General features: G+C 49.4%; 1 protein-coding gene across 1 annotated transcript; it reads left to right on the top strand.

The window, feature by feature from the left end:
- Nucleotides 1-677: 677 nt before the first annotated feature.
- On the top strand, nt 678-23,205 carry LOC125449302 (uncharacterized). Its single transcript, XM_059641491.1, has 5 exons — nt 678-748; nt 5,319-5,429; nt 20,544-20,591; nt 22,718-22,854; nt 23,138-23,205. The coding sequence occupies exons 1-5, from the start codon at nt 678-680 to the stop codon at nt 23,203-23,205; spliced, it is 435 nt and encodes a 144-aa protein (XP_059497474.1).
- Nucleotides 23,206-24,572: the final 1,367 nt, after the last annotated feature.

The following is a 24,572-nucleotide window of genomic DNA, read 5'->3' as shown; positions in this document are numbered from 1 at the left end:
TCTCAATCTCGTTCATGAGAGGCAGGCACTGCGGGGCTGTGGATTGCTTGATCTCCCCCTCTAATCCTGATTTGATTTGCTCCCTAATTTCCCCTTCGCTTTTTTGCCCATGTAGCTATTGCGCCCGACCCAGGGGGCTCCGCTTGCTGCCGGGCACTTTGTTGATTTTCCTTGTGGTGGGCTATCAATCGTTATTGACAGTTATTGCCTGGTATTGTGTGTCTCGCACCCACAGGCACAAAACAAAAGGGAAGAAAGTGAAAAATAGATAACCAGGAGTTTGATAGCGTCCTGACTTCAATGTGGCTGACCGCAGCCAGTGGATTGCCTCTGGACTGCAGAGTTGACTTGACTCTCTTTTTCACCGTGGAAGCTTTCTAATCCTATTGTCAAAAGAAATATATATAAGTAACCAGGCGATGAGAATCGCCTCAGTTCAGGGACTGAGCTGGCTGGCCCCAGGCAGTGTACCGCACACGTGTACAATAAAGGGTGATGGGATAGGAGCCCTAGTGTAGCAATTTTATTCATGTTCAGCTTTACTGAAACAGCTCAGATCCGTTTGCAGTGAGACTTCGGTTGAGAATCATCAAGAAGCACTCATTCCACAGAAATGTGGTTATAAACACATATTTTATGACCATTCTTGCTAGCATCTTCATGTTGGTAACCCCCGGATGACCCTGGTGGACTTTGGCCAATACGTGGTAGCGATCTTTACTCAGGACAATCACTCTTGCTCCCCACGGTAATATGCCATCCTTTATTGGCCAGCTGCGTTCATCCAGCTTCACACCGTGTTATCTCAGATTCTCCAGCATCGGCAGTTCCTATTATCCCTGAAATCCTTTATGGTGATCTGGTCTCACTGGGTCAAAAAAAAGGTTTTAATCCTGCTTGTGATAGCCCTTCTGTTTTGGGGTAGCATGGTGGCTCAGTGCTCCCTCGCAGTGCCAGGGACCTGGGTTCGATCCCACCCTCGGGCAACTGTCTGTGTGGAGTTTGCTCATTCTCTCCGGGTCTGCGTGGGTTTTCTCCAGGAGCTCCAGTTTCCCACCCACGGCCTTAGGATTTCAGGTTAGGGTGGATTGGCTGTGCTAAATTGTCCCATAGTGCCCAGGGATGTGCGGGTTAGGGTGGATTGGCTGTGCTAAATTGTCCCATAGTGCCCAGTGATGTGCAGGTTGGGGTGGATTGGCCGTGCTAAATTGTCCCATAGTGTCCAGGGATATGCAGGTTAGGGTGGGTTGGCCATGCTAAATTGTCCCATAGTGCCCAGTGATGTGCAGGTTAGGGTGGATTGGCCGTGCTAAATTGTCCCCATAGTGCCCAGGGATGTGCAGGTTAGGGTGGGTTGGCCGTGCTAAATTTCCCCATAGTGCAGGCTACGTGGGTTAGCCATGGAGAATTGTGGAGCTACAGGAGCAGGTTGGATCTGGGTGGGATACTTTTCAGAGGTCTCAATGGGCTGAATGGCCTGTTTCCACACTCTAGGGATTCTATGATTTGGAAATTTGGCTTCCTATTTTTAGTGAACTTTGGGTTTAGTTCTGTGGAGATTACTTTTTTAAAATGTGGTCAGAAACGCATTTGGATCAGTGTGCTAAATACATAATTTCCAAGAGTGTATCTGCTTTTTAAAAAAGCCTATCAGCATAAATGATTAAATATTTATACTGCTGAGTTTATAACAGACAAAGAGGTCAAGGGCTCTTAGTTTAGTTTTGACTTTAGTTCAGAAGAATTGGGCTCAGGGACATGATTCTTTGAAATTTGCATCATAGGTAGACAGGATGGTTAGGAAGGCATATAGCATGCTTTCTTCATTGCTCAGACCTTTGAGTGTGGGAGTTGGAACATCATATAGAGTTAGTGCAGGACTCAATTTGATGTTCCAACCCCTATACTCAAAGTTCTGAGGCCTCTTCTAGAGTACGGTGTCCAGTTCTGGTCACACTGTTATAGGGAGGATATTATTAAACTGCAAAGGGTTCGGGAGAGATTTACCAGGATTTTGCCAGGAATGGAGGGTTTGTGATGTAAAGATAGGCTGGGACTTTTCTCACTGGGGCGTAGAAGGTTGAGGGGAGATCTTATTGAGTTTTACGAGATCATGAGAGGCATAGATAAGGTGAATGACAAGGGTCGTTTCTCTAGGGTGCGGGAGTTCAAAACTAGGAGACATATTTCTAAGGTAAGAGAAGAAAGATTTACAGAGCACACGAGGGGCAACTTATTTTTTCACACAGAGAGTGGTTCACGTGTGGAATGAGCTTCCAGAGGAAGTGGTGGACGTGGGTACAGCTACAGCGTATAAAAGATATTTGGAGAAGTACATGATTAGGAAAGGTTTGGAGGGATATGGACCAGAAGCAGGCAGGTGGGACCAGTTTAGTTGGGCGATTATGGTTGGCATGGAGTGGTTGGGCCGAAGGGTCAGTTTCCATGTCACATGACTCTATAATCGGGAGTTCAGGTCAGGCGAGCAAACGAATCGTGTAATTTCAAGGGAACAGTTTTAATTCTACAAGGAAAGTTTTCATGTGTGAGATCTGTGTAGGAATTTTCAAAGCACCAGAACTGAGAAGAAGTCATTAAACTCTCTCAGCAGGTCAAGAATAAAACAATAAGAATAAGAATTTAATCATCACCCTCTTGACATTCCATAGTGTTACCATCATCGAATCTCTCATTATCTACCTCCTGGGCTCAGAAACTGCAGCCATACTGCAGCTACAAAAGCAAGTCTGAGACTGGGAATTTTCCAGTGAGTAATTCCTGACTCACGAAAGCCTGTCCCACCATCTACAAGGCACAAGTCAGGAGTGGGGTGGAATACTCCATCATTTGCCCCTGGATGGGGGCAGCCCCAACAACACTCAAGAAGCTCGACACCATCCAGGACAAAGCAGCCCCCGCTTTGATTGGCACCACATCCACAAACATCCCACTCGCTCCCCACCCACCGACGCTCAGTCGCAGCAGTGTGTACCATCTACAAGATGCTCTGCAGAAACTCACCAAAGATCCTCAGGCAGCACCTTCCAAACCCACAACCCACTTCCATCCCGAAGGACAAGGGACAGCAGGTGCATGGGAACACAACCCACTACACATTCCCCTCCCAGCCCCTCACTGTCCTGTCTTTGAGATATCTCGGCTGTTCCCTTAGTGTCGTTGGGTCAAAATTTGGGAAAACCCACCTCCTCAGCACTGTGGATGTCCCTACAAGATGCCAGCTCACCACCACCTTAGCAAGGGGCAACAAGGGATGGGGAACAAATCCTAGGTGCTTATAACCAGCCACGGCCCACAAACGGATTTGAATAAAATGTCCAGGCACTGGCAGGCTTATTAGTCTGTGTCCATCAGAGACCTTAGTGGAGATATGTGTGAGAGTGTGTGAGAGCGAGCAAGCAAGAGAGACAGTGAGTGTGTGTGTGTGAGCAAGAGTGTGAGCGAGTGGGAGAATGTGTGTGTGTGACTTTGTGTTTGAGAGAGTGTGCGCATGAGCAAGAGTGTGGTGTGTGTATGTGCGAGTAGGGGAGACAGTGAGTGTATGTATGTGAGTGTCAGTGCGTGAGACAGAGTGAGTGTGTGAGAGAGTGTGTGTGTATGTATGTGTGCGTGTCTGAGAGAGAGAGTGTGCGTGAGTGTAGCTGGGGGCTGAGGACATGGGAGAAGGTTCCCCAAACCCTAAAATTCAGCTAGACAAACAGGAGGCTGGGAGAACAAGATAATAAAGTATGGGGCTGCATGAACAGAGCAGGCCAAGCAGCATCTCAGGAGCACAAAAGCTGACGTTTCGGGCCTAGACCCTTCATCAGAGAGGGGGATGGGGGGAGGGAACTGGAATAAATAGGGAGAGAGGGGGAGGCGGACCGAAGATGGAGAGAAAAGAAGATAGGTGGAGAGAGTATAGGTGGGGAGGTAGGGAGGGGATAGGTCAGTCCAGGGAAGACGGACAGGTCAAGGAGGTGGGATGAGGTTAGTAGGTAGATGGGGGTGCGGCTTGGGGTGGGAGGAAGGGATGGGTGAGAGGAAGAACAGGTTAGGGAGGCAGAGACAGGTTGGACTGGTTTTGGGATGCAGTGGGGGGAGGGGAAGAGCTGGGCTGGTTTTGGGATGCAGTGGGGGGAGGGGAAGAGCTGGGCTGGTTTTGGGATGCGGTGGGGGAAGGGGAGATTTTGAAGCTGGTGAAGTCCACATTGATACCATTAGGCTGCAGGGTTCCCAAGCGGAATATGAGTTGCTGTTCCTGCAACCTTCGGGTGGCATCATTGTGGCACTGCAGGAGGCCCACGATGGACATGTCATCTAGAGAATGGGAGGGGGAGTTAAAATGGTTCGCGACTGGGAGGTGCAGTTGTTTATTGCGAACCGAGCGGAGGTGTTCTGCAAAGCGGTCCCCAAGCCTCCGCTTAGTTTCCCCGATGTAGAGGAAGCCACAACGGGGGTGCATTGGACACAACATACCACATTGGCAGATGTGCAGGTGAACATCTGCTTGATCAGTGTCGGCTGGGAGAACAAGCCCGCAGCATCTGGACGAGAGGGAGAAACGAACGTGTCGGGTATTACCCTTCTTTAGGACCAGGAGTCCTGGTGAAGGGTAATACCCGAAAGGCTGACTCGTGCGTTCCTCCAGATGCTGCCCGTTATTCCAGGCCCCTTGTTGGTCCACAACTGAATTCTAGCATCTGCAGGGTTTTCTGCCTGTGACCTAAAGTTGCTGAACTCGATATTGAGGCTGCGGAGCCCTCAAGTGGAAAACGAGGTTCCATTATTAAAATGAAACTGAATAAATCTCCACCCCCCGACCTCAAAGGCCCTGTTTGAGGGCTCAGACACAGTTCTCGTTCCCTGTGTGGGTCCGTATATATTTTTGTGAATGAACCCAGCCAGTGGAACGTCGGCACTCGATACATGTTTGCAGAACGTTGATACAATTTGACAAGGTTCCTTTCCGGCGCTGACGTCAGGCGCCTGGCTATTTCCGTGTTAGTTTCACTAAAACAACCAGGAGAAATTGACGCGGGGGGTTTGGGATTTCGATCTCTCTCAACCCCCCCGCTTCCTCCTATTGTAAACTCGGAGTTCTCGATCCACCCTTACCCGCCCTCTTCCCCGAGGAGACCTGAAGCTGCCTTCTCCCTACAATCAAATGGAAGGTGAGTGTGTGTAACCAAATCACGCCCAATTAAAACAGCCAGGCAAAGTGACCAGCTTATGTTCCAAACCCCTCTCAAATCTTGTTTGCACGCACACTTAATTTATCTCACCCCTTTACCGCCCCCCGCCCCCCCCCCCGCCTTCAGAAAGGAACGAGTAGTCTATCTGGTGGTATCTGTCCCCCTTTTAAGCTGCACCTCTGGCATGAGGATCCCTGTTCTGCATTTCGAGTTAATTCCACCCCCCTTCCTCACTCGGTAGGACCAGACTTCCCTTTTGAGCGCTTGCCATTGCTCAGTCGCTGTGTGTTTGCTTCCAGGCGGTTTTTTTTGGAACTCCATCCGGCTTTCGTTTTGCCTGTGTGTCTCTGTCGTTTCTTCTCTCTCCCTCCAAAAATTAATTGTGCCAAGAGTATCTGGATTGGAAGTGAGAGGGGTCCCGCTAGGAGTTGGCCTGCTATTTTGGTTAGCACATTTGCAGCGAAAGTGGGAACTCAATGGGGATCTTTGGCCTGAAGAAGTTGGTAGTACAGACTTGACCTACAGCCTCCCAGCTGTAGGGAGTGCTACACTGCGTTTTTTGGTGTTTTGGGAGGGCTGGGGGCTGTGGCTGGAGTGAGTAACACTGTAGGCAAACTCCATTCTATCTGTCCATTCCTAAAGCCAATGTTTATCTTACTGCCCAATAGGTGTGGGGCACAATGTTTGCTGTTTCTGGGATCTTGCTGTGTGGGAAAGGTCTTCCCAACTAGTTGCTGGGTTTTGAAAATTCTTCATTGGCTGCGCAGTTCTTCAGCATCTTCCTGAAGTAGGTGTAGGTGCTACAGCAATGCAATGCCAGAGATGATCAAGTGGGTTGTTTTGTATTGGGAGGGTCGTAGGTTGTTCTACAGGACCTGGCATCTGCTACAGTGATAGTGCCACGGGGGAAGTTAGACTGGTGGGGTTATTAAGCACCAGTGCGGACTGGATGGGCAGAATGGCCTGTTTCAGGTGTCTGTTTCTGTCAGCTGGTAAAGAATTTGAATCAGAACATTGGGGGTTTGACCCTCACTTCCCAGACTGGAGTCTACATTCAGCGCCGGGGGAGCGGGCGCTGTCGGAGGGTCAGCGCCGGGGGAGCGGGCGCTGTCGGAGGGTCAGCGCCGGGGGAGTGGGCTGGCACTGTCGGAGGGTCGGCGCTGAGGGTGTTTTCTGTCAGTTTGGAATGTGGGTGTTACTGGCCATGCATTCATTGCCCATCTATAATCACCCTGGCGAAGGTGGCAGTGGACTGCTACCTTAGTCCTTTTCAGTCTTTGGGATATCGGGACACTTGTAGGGGTGGAATCTCCAGAATTTTGACCCAGTGAGTATGAAGGAACAGCCGAAGTATCTCCCAGTCAGGAAGGTGAGTGTCTTGGATGTGCTCGTGTTCCCACGTATCTCCTACCTTTTGTCTTTCTCTGTAGCTAGTTTGGAAGGTGCTGCCTGAGGATCTTTGGTGATTTCTGCAGAGCATCTTGTAGATGGTACACACTGCTGCGACTGAGCGTTGGTGGGTGGAGGGAGCGGGATGTTTGTAGATGTGATGTCAATTAAACAGGGACTTTGTCCTGGATGGTGTCGAGCTTCTTGAGAGTTGCTGGGGCTGCCCCCATCCTGGGGCAAGTCGGTGGGGGGAGGGGGTGTATTCCCTCACCCTCCTGACTTGTGCCTTGTAGATGGTGGGTCAGGCTTTGGGTGGGGGGGAGGGGTCAGGAGGTGAGTTACTCGCTGTAGAGTTCCTAACCCTGACCTGTTCTTGTAGCCGCTGTGTTTATAGTCAAGTTTTTGTCAATAATAACTCCTCAGATGTTAATAGTGGATGCACTGTGCTGTCGGAGGGTTGGTGCTGAGGAAGCACCGCACCATCAGAGCCGTGACTTTCAGACAGGACATTAAGCAGAGATTCTGTCTGTCTCTCTAGAGATCCTAATCAGCTACGCATGTAGGAAATGGTACAGCAGAGCCTCTGTGGCCAAATGGCCTACGCCCATTCCTATGTTCTAAGTTTGGATAAAAGATTCCACAGCCAATATTAAGAAGAAAATCAGGGAAGTTCTCTCTTATATCCTGGGGCTGATAGTTATTCCTCACCCAAAATCTGTTTGAAATACATCGTGGCCATCACCACCTGCTATACAAATCACCCCCAGCTTTCTCGTTATAAATTGTTTTTGTCTTATGCTGGATCAGTGGTTAATGCTGCTGTCTCACGGCGCCTGGGACCCGGGTTCGATCCCACCCGCGGCCGACTGTCTTTGACGAATTCGCACATTCTCCCCGTGTCTGCGTGGGTTTCCTCCGGGTGCTCCGGATTCCCCCCCACAGTCCAAAGATGGGCATTGGCCGTGCTAAATTGCCCCATAGTGCCCAGGGATGTGCGGGTTAGGGTGGGATTGGCCGTGCTAAATTGTCCCACAGTGCCCAGGGATGTGCAGGTTAGGGTGGATTGGCCGTGCTAAATTGCCCCATAGTGCCCAGGGATGTGCCGGTTAGGGTGGATTGGCCGTGCTAAATTGTCCCATAGTGCCCAGGGATGTGCGGGTTAGGGTGGATTGGCCGTGCTAAATTGTCCCATAGTGCCCAGGGATGTGCGGGTTAGGGTGGATTGGCCGTGCTAAATTGCCCCATAGTGCCCAGGGATGTGCAGGTTAGGGTGGATTGGCCGTGCTAAATTGTCCCATAGTACCCAGGGATGTGCGGGTTAGGGTGGATTGGCCGTGCTAAATTGTCCCATAGTGCCCAGGGATGTGCAGGTTAGGGTGGATTGGCCGTGCTAAATTGTCCCGTTGTGCCCAGGGATGTGCGGGTTAGGGTGGGTTGGCCATAGGAAATGCACGTTTACAGGGATAAGGTAAGGAGTTGTTTCTGGGTTAGGATGCTCTTCTTCAGGGGTCAGTGACACTTGAAGGGCCAAATGGCCTGCTTCCACACTGCATGGGGATTCTGTGATTTTGTGTATCTGTAATCTGTCCCCGAAAGGGTCACGTTCTGTTCCCTCTCTGGGGTTGCTTTTAAGATTCCTTTGCCAATTTCAACCCAGTTCCAAATTGCAGGGAGCAAATTGTTGTAATTTAGCAGGAAAGTGTCTGCCTCATTCCCAGGCACGGACGGATGGTAATTAACAGAAGTTACAGACACATCAACAGCAAGTTCAAAGGACAGTGTGGGGGCAGTTTTACTCCATGCCATGCTGTTACTTTGGAACAGGGGGTGTTCAGTGAGGTATAGGATCTGTAGCTTGCAGCCCTCCTCCTGTTTTGACTCTGTTTCCTCATACTGAGTTGTACAGTCATACAGGATGGAAACAAATCCTTTGGTCTGACTAGTTTAGTTTGGGATTATGTTCAGCATGGACTGGATGGACCGAAGGGTCAGTTTCTGTGCTGTGTGGCTCTAGTCTGTGCCGAACACGATCCCAAACTGATCTAGTTCCACCTGACTGCATTTGACCCATATCCCTCTAAACCTTTCCCTATCCATGTACGTACCCAAATTCCTTTTAAACATTGTAACTGTACCCACATCCATCACTTCTTCTGGCAGTTCGTTCCACACACGAACCACTCTCTACATTAAGAGGTTGTTCCTTTTTACAACTTACTCCACTCACCTTGGAACTATGCCCCCTAGTTTTGAACATCCCTACCCCAAGGAAAAGACCTCTGGTGTTCACCTTGCCCACAGCCTTCATGCTTTTATAAACCTCTATGAGGTCACCCCTCCACCAGCAAGCACGCTCAGGTCAGAAAAAATCCCAGCCTATCCCTATAACTCAAATCCTCCACTTGCAGCAACATCCCGGTAAATCTTTTCTGAACCCTCTCCGACTTAATAATATCCTCCCTGTAAACAGGGAGACCAGAACTGGACACAGTGTTCCAGAAGAGGCCTGACCAACGTCCTGTCCCATCTCCCATGCTGAGCGGTGAAGTTGATATCAGCGTGGAGCAAACCACTTGACCCTGGGCTTGAAATAATCAGCTGGTACCCAGCGGTTTCCACAGTCGGCCTGGCTGTGTGGGAGACACATCTCCTGACCACTCCCTCTGGTTTTAAGGATACCCTTGATAGCCCCTGACTGCCCAACAACAAGATCACTTTCGACGGCCGCCCTATTTAATCCCTTTCTGAAGGGAAGCTCCAATCAAAATCGCATGCTGATGCTCCACATTCCCGAGAATGTTGAGTGATTTATTATCACGTGTGCTGAAGTACAGTGAAAAGCTTTGTTTTGCAAGCAGTACAGGCAGATCATGGGCATACAGATTGTAGGGTGAGGGGAAAAAAAACTAGACAGATGCGTACCAGTTACACTGCACAGGACGTGCTCTTGGCAAGATCAATGTTATTTGAAGTTAGAGAGTCCATTCGTCAGTCTAATAACAGCCAGGAAGCCGCTGTTCCTGAACCTGCTGGTGCGTGTGTTCAGGCTTCTGTATCTTCTGCCTGATGGAAGAGGCTGGAGGAGGTCATTATCGGGGTGCGATGGGTCTTTGATGATGTTAGCCACCTTTCCACATCAGCGAGCCCATGGATGGAAGGATGGCTTCCGTGATGATCTGGGCTGTGTACACCACCTCCTGTAGTTTCTTACGGTCCTGGGCAGAGCAGTTGCCATGCCAGGCTGTTATGCACCCACACAGTACACTTTCAATGGGGCATCTGTAGAAGTTGGTGAGAGACCTTGTGGACCTAAGCTGCCTGAGGAAGTAGAGGCAATGTTGTGCCTCCTTGACTGTCTCATCCACGTGGTAAGTCTGGAGCAGGTTACACAAACCTTAGTTAAGGTCCCTGTCATCCCTGGAGCTTTGAGGAATGATCCTGACTTATGCTCCCTGCACTGCACACTTACTCAGTGTTCAGCTGAGGGGCCCGGGCTCCCCACGCATGGTCCACCTGGGGTTTTCGTACAAACTTCCTAATCCAAGATTTCCAGAGCAGATGGGAACTGAATGTTGGCTCAGAGATAGGGACAACCACCCACTGTCCCATATCCCCCACTCAACCATTACCATCAGGCCAGGGGACCAACCCTGGTTCAATGGAGAATGCAGTAGGACATGCCAGGAGCAGCACCAGGCAGACCTGAAGATGTGATATCGACCTGGTGAAGCCACCAAACAGGACTACCTGCCAAACAGCGAAAGCAAGTGATAGGCAGAGCTACGCGATCCCACAGCCAACGGATCAGATCTAAGATGTGCAGTCCTGCCACATCCGGTGGTGAATGGTGGTGGACGATTAAACATCTCGGTGGAGGAGGAGGCTCCACAGATATCCCCATCCTCAAAGATGGAAGAGCCCAGCACATCCGTGCAGAAGATAAGGCTGAAGCATTCGCAGCGATCTTCGGCCAGAAGTGCCAAGTGGATGATCCATCTCGGCCTCCTCCAGCGGTCCCCAGTGTCACAGATACCAGTCTTCAGCCAATTCTATTCACTCCACGTGATCTTGAGAAATGATCGGAGACACTGGATACTGCAAAGGCTACAGACCCTGACCACATTCCTGCCATAGTACTGAAGACTAGTGCTCCAGAGCTTACTGCTCCCCTGGCCAAGCTGTTCCAGTGCAGTTACAACACTGGGATCGACCCGACAATGTGGAAAATTGCCCAGGTGTGTCCTGGACACAAAAAGCAGGGCAAATCCAACCTGATCAACTCCTGCCCCTACAGGCTCCTCTCGATCATCAGTTAATTGCTGGGAGGTGTCAGTAACAGGGCTATCGAGCAGCACCTGCTCAGCAATAACCTGCTCAGTGACGCCCAGTTTGGGTTCCACCAGGGCCACTCAGCTCCTGACCTCATTACAGCCTCGGTTCACACAAAAGAGCTGAATTCCAGAGAGTGAGGTGGGAGTGCCAGCCCTTGACATAAAGGTTGCATTCAATAGAGTGTGGCATCAAGGAGCCCCAACTGGAATCAGTGGGTATCAGGGGACAAGCTCTCCGGTGGTTGGAGTCATACCTGGCACATATGAAGATGTTCGTGGTTGTTGGATGTCAGTCATCACAGCTCCAGGACATCTCTGCAGGAGTTCCTCAGGGTCGTGTCCTGGGCCCAACCATCTTCAGCTGCTTCATCAATGACCTTCCTCCATCATACTACTATAGAAAGGATATTACTAAACTTAGAAAGAGTGCAGAAAAGATTTACTAGGATGCTACCATGACGGGAAGGTTTGAGTTATAAACAGAGGCTGGAGTGTAGGAGATTGAAGGGTAACCTTTTAGAGGTTTACAAAATCAGGGGCACAGATCAGGTAGGTGGGGGAAAGCTATTCCCCATTGTAGGGGAGTCTAAATCTAGAGGGCCCAGGTTTAAAGTGAGAGGGGAGAGATACAAAAGGACCAGAGGAACAGTTTTATCTCACAGACAGTACTGAGTGTCTGGAACAGGCTGCCAGAGGTAGCGGTGGAGGTGAGAATTTTGTCATGTTAAGAAATATTTGGACAGGTACATGGATAGAGTAGATATGGATGGATTTGGAGCAAACGCAGCCAAGTGGGAAATGTTTTAAGTTGCAGTAAACCTCTGACTCGATTAGGTCATTAGTGGAGATATTCGCTGATGAGTGCACAATGTTCAGTACCATTCAGCAGTCCGTGTTCAAATGCCACAAGATCTGGACAATACCCAGGCTTGGGCTGACAAGTGGTAATTGACCTTCGCGCCACACAAATGCCAGGCTCTGACCCTCGCCACTAAGAGATAATCTAACCACTGCCCCTTGACATTCAACAGTGTTACCATCACTGAATCCCCCCACTGTCAACATCCTGGGCGTTATCATTCACCAGGAACTCACTTGGGCTCACCACATAAACACAGTGGCCAGAAAAGCAGGTCAGAGGTTAGAAATTGGAGTAAGTCATCTCCTGACTCCCCAAAGCCTGTCCAACGTCTACAAGGCACAAGTCAGGAGTGGCAGGGAATACTCCTCACTTGCCCCTGGATGGGGGCAGCTCCAACAACACTCAAGAAGCTCAACACCATCCAGGGCAAAGCAGCCCCCAATTGATTAGAACCATTATCCATTCCCTCCACCCACCGACACTCAGTACACACTGCTGCGACTATCTACAAGATGCTGTGCAGAAATTCACCAAGGATCCCTAGGCAGCACCTTCTAAACCCACGACCCACTTCCAAATAGGACAAGGGCTGCAGATGCATGGGTACACTGAGCCACTCTCCATCCTAACTTGGAAATATACTATCGTTCCACACTGGAAATCCTCAACATCATTGCACCTACAGCTTATGGACTGCAGCAGTTCAAGAAGACAGCAACTCACCACTACCTTCTCCAGGGCATCTAGGGACAGGCAATAAATATTAGCCAGCAATACCCTCCTCCCACAAACAAATTTTTAAAGAATACCAAAAATTAACCACACATGTATTAAAAGCCAAAAAAACCCAGACATATTAAGAGGACTAGAATAGGAAACTACATTAAGCTTGTATTGGACCACATTTGGACCGATTTTGTGAATAGTTCTGGTGTCTAAAGAGGCATATGTAAGATAAAAGATTCTTGAAATGATTCCAGAACTGAGAAGTTATTCTTTTCAGACTGGGCAAGCTGAGGTTTTGTCGTTGACCAGAAAAGGGAGTTCGGTGACTCAATAGAGGTCTTCTAAGGTGACAAAATGATTTGGTAGGGTTGAACGCAGAAAATATGTTTACACTTTTGCATAAGACAAGAACTAGGAGCCACAAGCATAAAGTGCATTTTGAAATACCTGTGTTGGAGTCCACTAGGAGCCTGGGATTTTGGGGGAATTGCATTTTTGCTCATGGGTAATAGTGATCATAACCTGATTGAATTTCACCTTCAATTTGAGGGAGAAAAGAGTACGTCTGAGACGACTTTTCTAAACAAAAGTAAGTAAAGGGAATTTTGAGGGCACTATACTAGTTAAGGTGAGTTGTCGGGTTGGGTTAACAAGTAGAGATGCAATGGCAGACACTTAAGGAGAAATTTCAGACAACACAGATACATTTTAACTAGTAAAAAAAAAGTCACAGGATGAACCCCATTGTTTGTGGTTAACTAAAAATGTTAAAGATAGTATGAAACTGAAAGGGATAAGTATGTAATCATACAAAATGGGTGGCAGGTCAGAGGATTATTTTTTAAAAAATCAGTGTGTTCAAAAATTAATGAGGGAAGAATGAGCGAAAGCTGGCTGGCAGTATAAAAATAGACAGTACGAGTTGCTATGAATATTTAAAGAAGCAAACAGTTAACAAGAGTGTGTTTGTTCCATAGAAGGTGAGATTGCAGAATTAATAATGGAAAATAAGGGGATGAGAGAAGAATGAACAGATATTTTGAACCAATCCTTACTACAGAGGATACAAGTTGGGTAGAACCAATGGGAGAAAACCCAGGCAGACGTGGGGAGAATGTACAAACTCCACACAGACGGTCACCCAAGTTGCAGGGGTGGAGGGGGGGGTTGAATCTTGGTCCCTGGCGCTGTGAGGCAGCGATGCTAACCACTGAGCCACTGTGCTACCCCGGGCTTTGTGAAAAGGAAATCATGTCTGACTAATCGACTGAAGTTTATTTTGAGTGGGTAACATGCTAGAGATAAAGGGGAATTGGTGGATCCGCTGTATCTAGATTTGCAGAATGCATGTGCAGCACACATCAAAGATTATTATATAAAGTGAGGAAATGGCGCAGGGGTTACATTTTGGCCTGGTCAAAGGTTGTAGAAAGCTACTGGTAAGCGTAAATGGGTCTCTGTTTGTTGGGCAAGCTCGAAAGAGTAGTTTGTCACGGGGATCGATACCGGGATTGAAGTGCTGTCCAATTTATGTACATAACTTAGATGAAGGGAATTAAAGTTGGACTTGATTTATTTTTGTCACATGTACCTAGATACAGTGAAAGGTTTATGTTTTGCATGCAGTACAGGCAAACCATACCATATAAAGTACATTAGGGTACTAGAACAGAGCGAGGAATACAATGTTATTGCTGCAGAGAAGCTGCACAAAGAGTGAGATCAACATTAAACGTAAAATTTGAGAATTCCACTCAGAAGTCTAGTAACAGCGGGGAAGAAGCTGTTCTTGAATCTGTTGGTCTGCGCATTTAAGCTGTTGTATTTCCTGCCCAATGGAAGAGATTACAAACAGGAGGTGGGAGGGGTGTATGATGATGTTGGCTGCCTTCTTGAGGCAGGGGCAAGTGTAGGTGGAGCCAGTGGATGGGAGGTTGGTTTGCATGATGGACTGAGCTGTGTTCACAACTTTCTGCAGTTTCTCACGATCCTGGGCAGAGCAGTAGCTAAACCGGGCCATGCTGGCACCTGGATAGAATGCTTCCTGTGGTGCATCTGTAAACATTGGTGAGGGTCCTAATGGACCTGCCGAGTTTTCAAAGCCGCCTGAGGAAGGAGAGGCGTTGTTGTGCTTCGACGTGGATGGACCAGGACGGATTGCCGGCGATCGTCACTCCCAGGAACTTGGCGCTCTCTCGACCATCTCCACCTCAGCTCTGTTGGTGCAGACAGAGTTGGGCTCTCCACTGCGCTTCCTAAAATCAACGATCAGCTCCTTTTGATCTGCAGATGTTGAGGGAGAGATTTTGTTGTCTTTAAGCCATGTTGCCAAATTGTCTCGTTGCTGTACCCGGTCGTCACATCGCCTACAGTGGCGGTGTCGTCAATGGACTTGTAAATGGAGTGGGGGGCAGAGTGTATAGGGACTGGAGTAAGCAGCTGAGGGCACAGCTTTGCGAAGTAGTGGGATTGAGCTTGGCTGTTGCATTTGCTCATGACCCAAACACTGATAGAAAATTAAGGCGTGACAAGGGCAGTATAAAATGAACGCAGGTTAGTGTGTTTTGGATATGCAAATCAGGGGGCAGGAACAATAACAAAGTTGCTGGAAAAGCTCAGCAGGTTTGTATTTGTTCCTGATTTATAGAATCCACAGTTCTTTAAGTTTTTACATGAGGGCAGGACTTGGACGCTTAATGGTAAGGTCCTGGGGAGTGTTGCTGAACCAAGAGACCTTAGGGAACAGGTTCATGGTTCCTTGAAAGTGAGTCGCAGGTAGACAGGGCGGTGAGGAAGGCATTTGGTAAGCTTGGCTTCATTGGGCAGTGGGTTGAGTATAGGAGTTGGGAGGGTCATGTTGAGGCTGTATTGGGAGGCCACTTTTGGAATACCGCGTTCAAGTCTGGTCTCCCTGCTGTGGGAGAGATGTTGTGAAACTTGAGAGGGTTCAGAAAAGATTTACAGGGATGTTGCCAGGGTTGGAGGGTTTGAGCTACAGGGAGAGGCTGAATAGGCTGGAGCTATTTTCCCTGGAGCGTCAGAGTCTGAGGGGTGACCTTCTAGAGGTTTATAACACCATGAGGGGGCATGGATAGGGTGAATAGCCAAGGTCTTTTCCCCCAGGGTGGGGGGAGTTTAAAACTAGAGGGGCATAGGTTTAAGGTGAGAGGGGAAAGATTTAAAAGGGACCTGAGGGGTAACTTTTTCACACAGAGGGTGGAGTGCGTATGGAATGAGCTGCACGAGGAAGTGGTGGGTACATGGGATTTCAAGATTAGGGGCATGTTCTTAAGGTGAGAGGAGAGAGATTTAAAAAAATAGTCATGAGGGGCAAATCTTTACGCAGAGTGGTTCACATGTAGAATGAGCTTCCAGGGGAAGTGGTGGGTGTGGGTACAGTTACAACGTTTAAAAGACATTTGCGTAAGCACAGGAACAGGGAAAGGTTTGGAGCCAGGAGCAGGCAGGTGGGACTAGTTTAGTTTGGGGATTATGGTCAGTACGGACTGAAGTGTCTGTTACTGTGCTCTGTGACTCTGAGGGGGAAGGATTTGGAGGGATACGGGTCAAATGCTGGCAAATGGGATCAGGATATCTGGTTAGGTGTGAATGAATTGGACTGGAGGGTCTATTTCTATATCGTACATCTTTACGACTCGAAGTGAAATGGGCAAAGATGTGGCAAATGGCAGTTTTGGCAGAAAGACTAAAAAAAAACGAGACCTAAAATTTGGAGCTTGGAAGTGTCTGAGAAGCAGAGGGATCTGGGTGCCTTAGTGCATGAACTGGAAATGGTACAGATACGGCAAGGAATTAGGCAGACTAATTGGAAATGTTGCTGGTTAATGTGAGGGGAAGTGAAAACAGAAGTCAGGAGGTTGTGCTTCGGGGACGCAGGCTTCTGGTGAGACCGCATCTGGAGTACCGTAGACAGCATTGGTCGGAAGCATTTCAATTCCTTGGAGGTGGCTCAGAGAACCGGACTCCTACCTGAAATGGGAGGGTTGTGCTTAGAAGATTTGATGAACATTTGAAATCTTGAGGGATCTCGCCAGAGGTGGGCTGAGAATATTTGCTCTTGTTGGCGAATCTAGGATGAGGGATCTCACTGTTTTAGAAGTAAAATCAGCAAGTTAAGAGACGAGACAAATTTTTCTGAGGTCGTGAGACATTGGAACTTTCCCTTACTGAAAAGGCAGTGGGTGTAGAAGCTTTGAGCAATTTTTTAAAAGATTATTGATATGAAAGGAGGTGAAAGGTTGTCTGAGTAGGCAGGGAATGTGGATTTCAGGTTGCAATAAAGCAGAAAATGCCCGAGCTGCTAGACTGTTAATTTGGAGACCTGGGTTTGAATCTCGCCACAGCAGATGGAAGAATTTGAATTCAGTAATGATCTGGGATTAAGGGTCTAATGATGAGCACAAATCCATCATCGATTGTCAGAAAAGGATCCCCACCTGGTTTAATGAGGCCCTTTAGGGAAGGAATCTGTCGGCTACAGCTGGTCAGGCCTCCATGTGATTCCAGACCCACGGCATTGTCTCTTAACGTGGGAATGTGTCTGCGCGGGGTTTCCTCCGAGTGCTCCGGTTTCCTCCCGCAGTCTAAAGATGTGCAGGTCAGGGTGGATTGGCCGTGCTAAATTGTCCCATAGTGCCCAGGGATGTGCAGGACAGGGTGCATTCTATAACTGCCCTCTAGGGATAGGCAATAAATGTTAATTTAGCCAGTGACATTATGGTCCCCTGAATGAACATAATCAACACTGTCATATTGCATGTGGTACAGGATGACTAATCTACTCCCCATTTGAACATTGATGGCGGGCGGGGGATTAGACAGTGATGGGTTTTTTCCAGTAAGTGACTGACCAGGAATCTCTGTGCATGTATGTGTGTGTTGGAAACATTTCTGGATTGATATTTCATCCCTTTGTCTCCGTAATAAGCAGCTCTTTCTTGGTAGTCAAGTCTTGAGGTAGGATACAACCCCAGATCCACCACCCCCCCCCCCCCCACCCAGACTTTTGAGCGCATGACCCTCTGCAAGCTCTCCTCTATTAGACAGCCATAACTAAATCCAAAAAGATGATTATTGAGTGGGGCAGTGTTTTGCAGTCTGTGTCTCTAACACTTAATGCCTTTTTGGCTCAACTCATAGTGACTCCCAGCCTCTTTATCTCCTGTTTAATTTACCTGGAATGCTTTCTTTTCCCAACGAAGAGGAGGGCCAGACAGAATCAGTTCATTTCCCGAGCACAGGCTCCCAGCTTTCAGTATTGCTGGTGCGGTGTCTATTTGTTTATATTTTCACTCCTGACTACAGTTGTGCAAATCTTTTGTATCAATCGTGAAATCCCCTGCAATTCCTCACTGCCTTAAGTCTACTATTTTTTGGCCACTTAGTTACATTTCTGCATCTCACATCTCTAAACGATGACGTTATGATCACTGTTCCTTACCTCCAGGTTAGTATTCCAAGCTTTCTCCATTTCCCCAGCTATGGCCAGGGCTCCTCTGCTGAAAGGTCTCCAGGCTAAGTTAATACCTCGATCTTTTTCTCTCTCCACGGATATTGCTTGGCCTGTTGAGTGCTTCCAACATTTAAGGTCCTTTCTTTGAAATTGCAGATTTCAAAGCATTGGCAAATGTACGGTCTTTCTAAAGGTAGCCATATTGTTGTGCTGTCCCTGCACTGGAAGGGTCTGAAGAAAGTGTAGAGGGAGCTTTACTATGTATCTAACCCTGTGCTGACCCTGTCCTGGGAGTGTTTGATGAGGGACAGTGTAGCTGGAGCTTTACTCTGTATCTAACCCCGTGCTGTCCCTGTCCTGGGAGTGTTTGATGGACACAGTTTAGAAGAAGCTTTACTCTGTATCGAACCTTGCACTGTCCCCGTCCTGGGAAATTTTGATGGGGGACAGTGTAGAGGAAGTTTTATGCTCAGTTGATGAGAGTAGATTGAGGCAGACTGCATGAGCAGGTCACTAGATTTAGATGGGGAGGGATATTGAAAAGTCTGGGGAGTGAGCCGGGGTTGGGGGGAAAGGGGCGTTTGTTGCAACTTGGACGGACTGGTTATAATGAGGAGTACACATGCATACAAACTTCCAGTTTGGATCATGGCCTTTGAGAGCAAGGGTGGGGAGCGAATATTGTTCACTTGGTGTAAGATTGCAGGAAGCCGCAGTGCAGAAAGATGGGTGGGTTTCTCAAACACATATCACAAAAAGCTGCCATCAGTTAGTAGGGAAGGTGAATAGAATTCTGGCTCCCATTCTAAAAGAATTAAAATCAGGAGATCTTGCAAAAAGTGATGCATGGTACTAAACAGATCATGGTAGGAAAGCTGTGAACAGTTTTGGTCCCTTTGACTGAGGACGGAGAAACTGGGAACGGAGGCAAATTGGAGAAGGGTTCACTGGGTTTGTGGGAATGGAGGGCTACCTTATGAGACGGAGTGTATGTGCTCATTGGGGTTTAGCAGAATGAGAGGTGACCTAATTGAAACATACAGGATTCGTAGGGGATTTGACAGGATAGATGCAGAGGGGCTGTTTCCCTAGAGAGTCTAGAGGCTAGAGATAGGGAGGGGGTGTAGGGGCTGGAGGAGGTGACAAATAGCGAGGGGTGTAGGGGCTGGAAGAGGTGACAGAGCGGGAGGGGGTGTAGGGGGCTGGAGGGGGTGATAGAGACAGGGGTGTAGGAGCTGGAGGGTTGACAGAGATAGGGAGGAGGTGTAGGAGCTGGAGGGGGTGAGAGAAAGGGAGGGGGTGTAGGGGCTGGAGGGGGTGACAGAGATAGGGAGGGGGTGTAGGGGCTGGAGGGAGTGACAGAGATAGGGAGGGGGTGTAGAGGGTTGGAGGGGGTGACAGAGATAGGGAGGGGTGTAGGCGCGGGAAGGGGTGTAGAGGGCTGGAGCGGGTGACAGATAGGGAGGGGGTGTAAGCGCTGGAGGAGGTTACAGAGATAGGGAGGGGGTGTAGGTGCTGGAGGAGGTTACAGAGATAGGGAGGGGGTGTAGGTGCTGGAGGAGGTTACAGAGATAGGGAGGGGGTGTAGGTGCTGGAGGAGGTTACAGAGATAGGGAGGGGGTGAGAGATAGGAAGGGGGTGTAGGGGCTGGAGGGGGTGACAGAGATAGGGAGGGAGTGAGGGGCTGGAGGGGGTGTAGAGGGTTGGAGGGGGTGACAGAGATAGGGAGGGGTGTAGGCGCGGGAGGGGGTGTAGAGGGCTGGAGGGGGTGACAGATAGGGAGGGGGTGTAGGGGCTGGAGGGGGTGACAGAGATAGGGAGGGAGTGTAGGGGCTGGAGGGGGTGACAGAGATAGGGAGGGGGTGTAGGGGCTGGAGGGGGTGAGAGATAGGAAGGGGGTGTAGAGACTGGAGAGGGTGACAGAGATAGGGAGGGGGTGTAGAGGGTTGGAGGGGGTGACAGAGATAGGGAGGGGTGTAGGCGCGGGAGGAGGTTACAGAGATAGGGAGGGGGCGTAGGGGCTGCAGGGGGTGAGAGAAAGGGAGGGGGTGTAGGGGCTAGAGGGGGTGACAGAGATAGGGAGGGGTGTAGAGGGCTAGAGGGTGTGACAGATAGGGAGGGGGTGTAGGAGCTGGAGGGGGTGACAGAGATAGGGAGGGGGTGTAGGAGCTGGAGGGGGTGAGAGATAGGAAGGGGGTGTAGGGGCTGGAGGGGGTTACAGAGATAGAGAGGGGGTGTAGGGGGCTGGAGGGGGTTACAGAGATAGAGAGGGGGTGTAGGGGGCTGGAGAGGGTGTCAGAGACAGGGGGTATGTCTATTACATGAAGGGAATAGAACCTGAGGGTGTGAGACGTACAGGTGCATCAGTTTGAGTAATGGGCCCTGGTCTTCCTCAAGTGTGCTTCGCCATTCTGTTCACTGGTGCGGTGTTGTGCTGTTTGAACATGAGAACATGGTGCAGAATGGCTAATTTCTGGGAGGTGAAGCTGCCCTGTTGCAAAGAGCCAGTGTGCTAAACACTTGCTGAAGTAACCTCTCCTTTCTCTGCATGTTCTCCCCTCCCCCTGCAGCTTTCCTTCCAATCGGAGCGACACAGTGGAACACTGCTGTCAATACAGGTTAGTCTGCCACAAGCATCTACTTTAATCTTTCGTGGCTGGCACTGGTAAGGCTGGCATTTATTGCCCCGTCCCTAATTGCCCCTGGAGAAGGTGGGGGTGAACTGCCTCCTTGACCCACTGAAGCCTGTGTTCCTCAGTTAAGTTCGGGAGGAAATTCCCAAGATTTTGACTCGGCGATCTATTTCCGAGTCGGTAGTACCCGATGCCGATGGTGCAAAGAATGGACATGGTGCCAGTTGTTTGGCGAGGGGTGGGGTGCCACTTAGCCCTGGATGGTGTCGAGCTCCTCGAGTGTTGTTCGGGCTGCTCCCACCCAGGGGCAAGTGGGGAAGCATTGCTTCCCACTCCTGGCTTGTGCCTTGTCGACCATAGACGGGGTTTGGGGGAGTCGGGAGATGAGTTACTCACCGCGAGATTCCCCGCCTCCTTGTGGCGAAAGGGCGTGCACGGCCGGTACAAATTCTTAGCTCGCGGCGCGGCATTTCCTCTGGGCGTACCCAGCCTACCTGATCTGCGAAGTATAGACTTTAATGGGCCAAATGGCCTGGTTCCACTCTATAAGGGGCTTTGGTGTGTGTAGTAGACTTGCTTCCTGAGCCAACGTGTTTGCAGATGTTTTGTCACCCTACTTAAGTAATACCGTCTCTGCCAAAGCAATAGACAATAGGTGCTGGAGTAGGCCATTCGGCCCTTCGGGCCAGCACCACCATTCATTATGATCACAGCTGATCATCCACAATCAGTATCCTGTTCCTGCCTTATCCCCATAACCCTTGATTCCACTATCTTTAAGAGCTCTATCCATCTCTTTCTTGAAGCTATCCAGAGACTTGGCCTCCACTGCCTTCTGGGGCACAGCATTCCATATATCCACCACTCTCTAGGGGAAGAAGTTTCTCCTCAACTCTGTTCTAAATGGCCTACCCCTTATGGGGTGGCATGGGAAGAGAGTTTTCCCAGAATTCGGGCAACTCTGTTGCATGTAAATTGTCACAAGTTACCCTTAACTCACTCCACTGAGAAATCTCACAGCCAATCAGGAACAACAGTTTCAACTGGATCACGCATAGCAAGCCTCAATTAAACACATTAACTCAGCTTGGCTATTCCCCAATAAATGTAGGATTTATCTCCAGTTCCAATCAAAGTTGTCCATCTCTGAACAGAAACAAAGTTGCTGGAAAAGCTCAGCATGTCCAGCAGAATTGGGGTCTGAGGAAGGGTCATCGTTCCCGAAACGTTAACTCTGTTGTCTCCTCCACAGATGCTGCCAGACCTGCTGAGCTTTTCCAGCAGCTTTGTTTCTGTTCCTGATTTGCAGCGTCCGCGGTTCTTTTGTCTTTGTCCATCTCTGAATCTGCCCCGTGTTCGATCCTAGTGCTGAGCAGTCCTGGAGTCGAATTCTCTCGTACAACTTTTCACATCTGTGGTGTGACATTATTGATAACCTTTAAGATTCTGTCACCCAGAATATCGATTACTTCCCTGCAACCGTTGAGCTTGCTTGGTTCTATTTTTATCTGAAGCAACTTCTGTGTTCCTCGTCATATTTGGCATTGATGTTCTGACGTTTTGTGTTCCTACTTGCCAGCATTTAGCCCTCTAAACCCTTCCTATTCATGACCCCATCCAGATGCCTTTTAAATGCTGTAACTGTACCAGCCTCCACCACTTCCTTTGGCAGCTCATTCCATACACGCACCACCCTCTGCGTGAAACCACTGTCCCTCAGCTCCTTTGTAAATCTGTCACCTTAAACCTACGCCCCTCCAGTTTTGGACTCCCCCCACCCTGGGGGAAAAAGACCTTGGCTGTTCACCCTATCCATGTCCCTTGTGATTTTATAAACCTCTATAAGGTCACCCCCTCAGCCTCTGAGGCACCAGGGAAAATAAATCATCTGTCTTGTGGTATAATGCAGTCAGATCTTCAAAACTATTCAGTTCATTTGGCTTTGAGTCTCAGGCAGATGTGGCTAAATGCTTTCGATTCCTCATCCCTTTGGCCGGGACTGAGTTACTGCTCGTTCTTTTGATCTACGGCCAGTCCTGAAGCTTTCGCAATCACGATGTGTTGCTGAAGGGTTTTGTTTGTTTGCATTTACGTTTTACGCTCCTTTCCAGCGGCTCCCTACATCCGGATATTGGAGCAGCCCAAACAACGCGGGATGCGATTCCGATACAAGTGCGAGGGCCGCTCGGCTGGGAGTATCCCCGGAGAGAAGAGCACAGACAGCACCAGGACCTACCCTGCCATCGAGGTAAGGTTTGGCAGCGGGCACTGCCCGACGTCCGGCACTCGCCCTGGCCCAGCCGCCACCTTCCTGAATGCCAGTCACCTCCGCTAGGAGGTGGAGAGGGGGAGGGGGCACACAGTCGTGACTGCAGAGCGAGTAGGCCTCTCGATTGTGCCTCCCCGTGGTAGCTCCGGGGGGCGCGGGGATTGTGGGAAATGGCCTCATCCCTGGACAGCAAAGTCCTTGGGATTTGGGGGATTTTAACTGCACCCTGTCGCCTCTTGGGATCTTGCTGTGTCCAAATCAGTCGCTGACATTTCCCTGCACTGCAGCGACCGTTGTTGGCTGTACATCGCACGGGAGGCGATGGCCTAGCGGTGTGATAACTGGATTGTTGATCCAGAGACCCCGGGACCCGGGTTCGAATCCCACCCACGGCAGATGGTGGAGTTTGAATTCAATAAAATATCTGGAATTAACAAACTAATGACGACCATGAATCCATTGTGATTGTTGTAAAAACCCATCCGGTTCGCTGATGGCCTTTCGGGAAGGAAACTGCCATCCTTACCTGATCTGGGCCTACATGTGACTCCAGACCCACAGCAATGTGGTTGACTCTTAACTGCCCTCTGGGCAATTAGGGATGGACAATAAATGCTGCCTGGCCAGCGAAGACCTCATCCCATAAATGAATAAAGGGAATAAACAGTTATTGTGTGGGAGGAAACTATTTGACTGCGGTAGCTATCGTATGCAGTCAGGCCTGCTGTATGTAAGGGGAGTACATTGATTGAGGGGGGGAGAAATGGGGTTCTCTTTACTGTGGTTGGCCACTGAGGCTGTGTTGTTACATACTTTGAAGGCTTGAGAGAAATTTATAGTGGGGCAGAGAATTGAGGGCCCTGGGGGGATAAAGAAAGGAAGTGGTTCATAGCTCCCTGAACGTGGAGTCGCAGGTAGACAGGGCGGTGAGGAAGGTGTTCGGTACGCTCGCCTTTATTGGCCAGTGCCTTGAGTATAGGGAGTTGGGAGGGTCATGTTGGGGCTGTACAGGACATTGGTTAGGGCCACTTGTGGAATACTGCGTTCAATCCTAGCCTCCCTGCTACAGGGAAGGATGTTGTGAAACTTGAAAGGGTTCAGAAAAGATTTACAAGGATGTTGCCAGGGTTGGAAGGTTTGAGCTACAGGGAGAGGCCGAATAGACTGGGGCTATTTTCCCTGGAGCGTTGGAGGCTGAGGGGTGACCTTACAGAGGTTTGTATAATCATGAGGGGCATGGATAGGGTGAATGTCTGAGTCTTTTCCCCAGGGTGGGGGGAGACTAAAATTAGAGGGGCATGGGTTTAAGGTGAGAGGGGAAAGATTTAAAAGGGACCTGGGGGGCAGCTTTTTCACACAGAGGGTGGCCCGTGTATGGAATGAGCTGCCGGAGGAAGTGGTGGAAGCTGGGACAATGATAACAATTAAAAGGCATCTGGATGGGGACATGAATAGGAAGGGGTTAGAGGGATATGGGCCAAATGCTGGCAAATGGGACTGGATTAATTTAGGATTTCTGGTCAGCATGGACAGGTTGGGCTGTGAAGGGTCTGTTTCTGTTCTGTATGACTGTGCAGAGAGTCAAGGTTTAACTGTGACCTCTCGAAGGGGGGAGCAGACTCGACGGGCTGAATGGCCCACTCCTGATGTGTCTTACGACCCCCAGAGTCACTCTTTGTGGATTTTCCCATCGTGCT

This window comes from Stegostoma tigrinum, chromosome 42 (assembly GCF_030684315.1).
Source record: "Stegostoma tigrinum isolate sSteTig4 chromosome 42, sSteTig4.hap1, whole genome shotgun sequence".
Taxonomy (NCBI): domain Eukaryota; kingdom Metazoa; phylum Chordata; class Chondrichthyes; order Orectolobiformes; family Stegostomatidae; genus Stegostoma; species Stegostoma tigrinum.
This window is presented reverse-complemented; position numbering and strand designations above follow the sequence as displayed.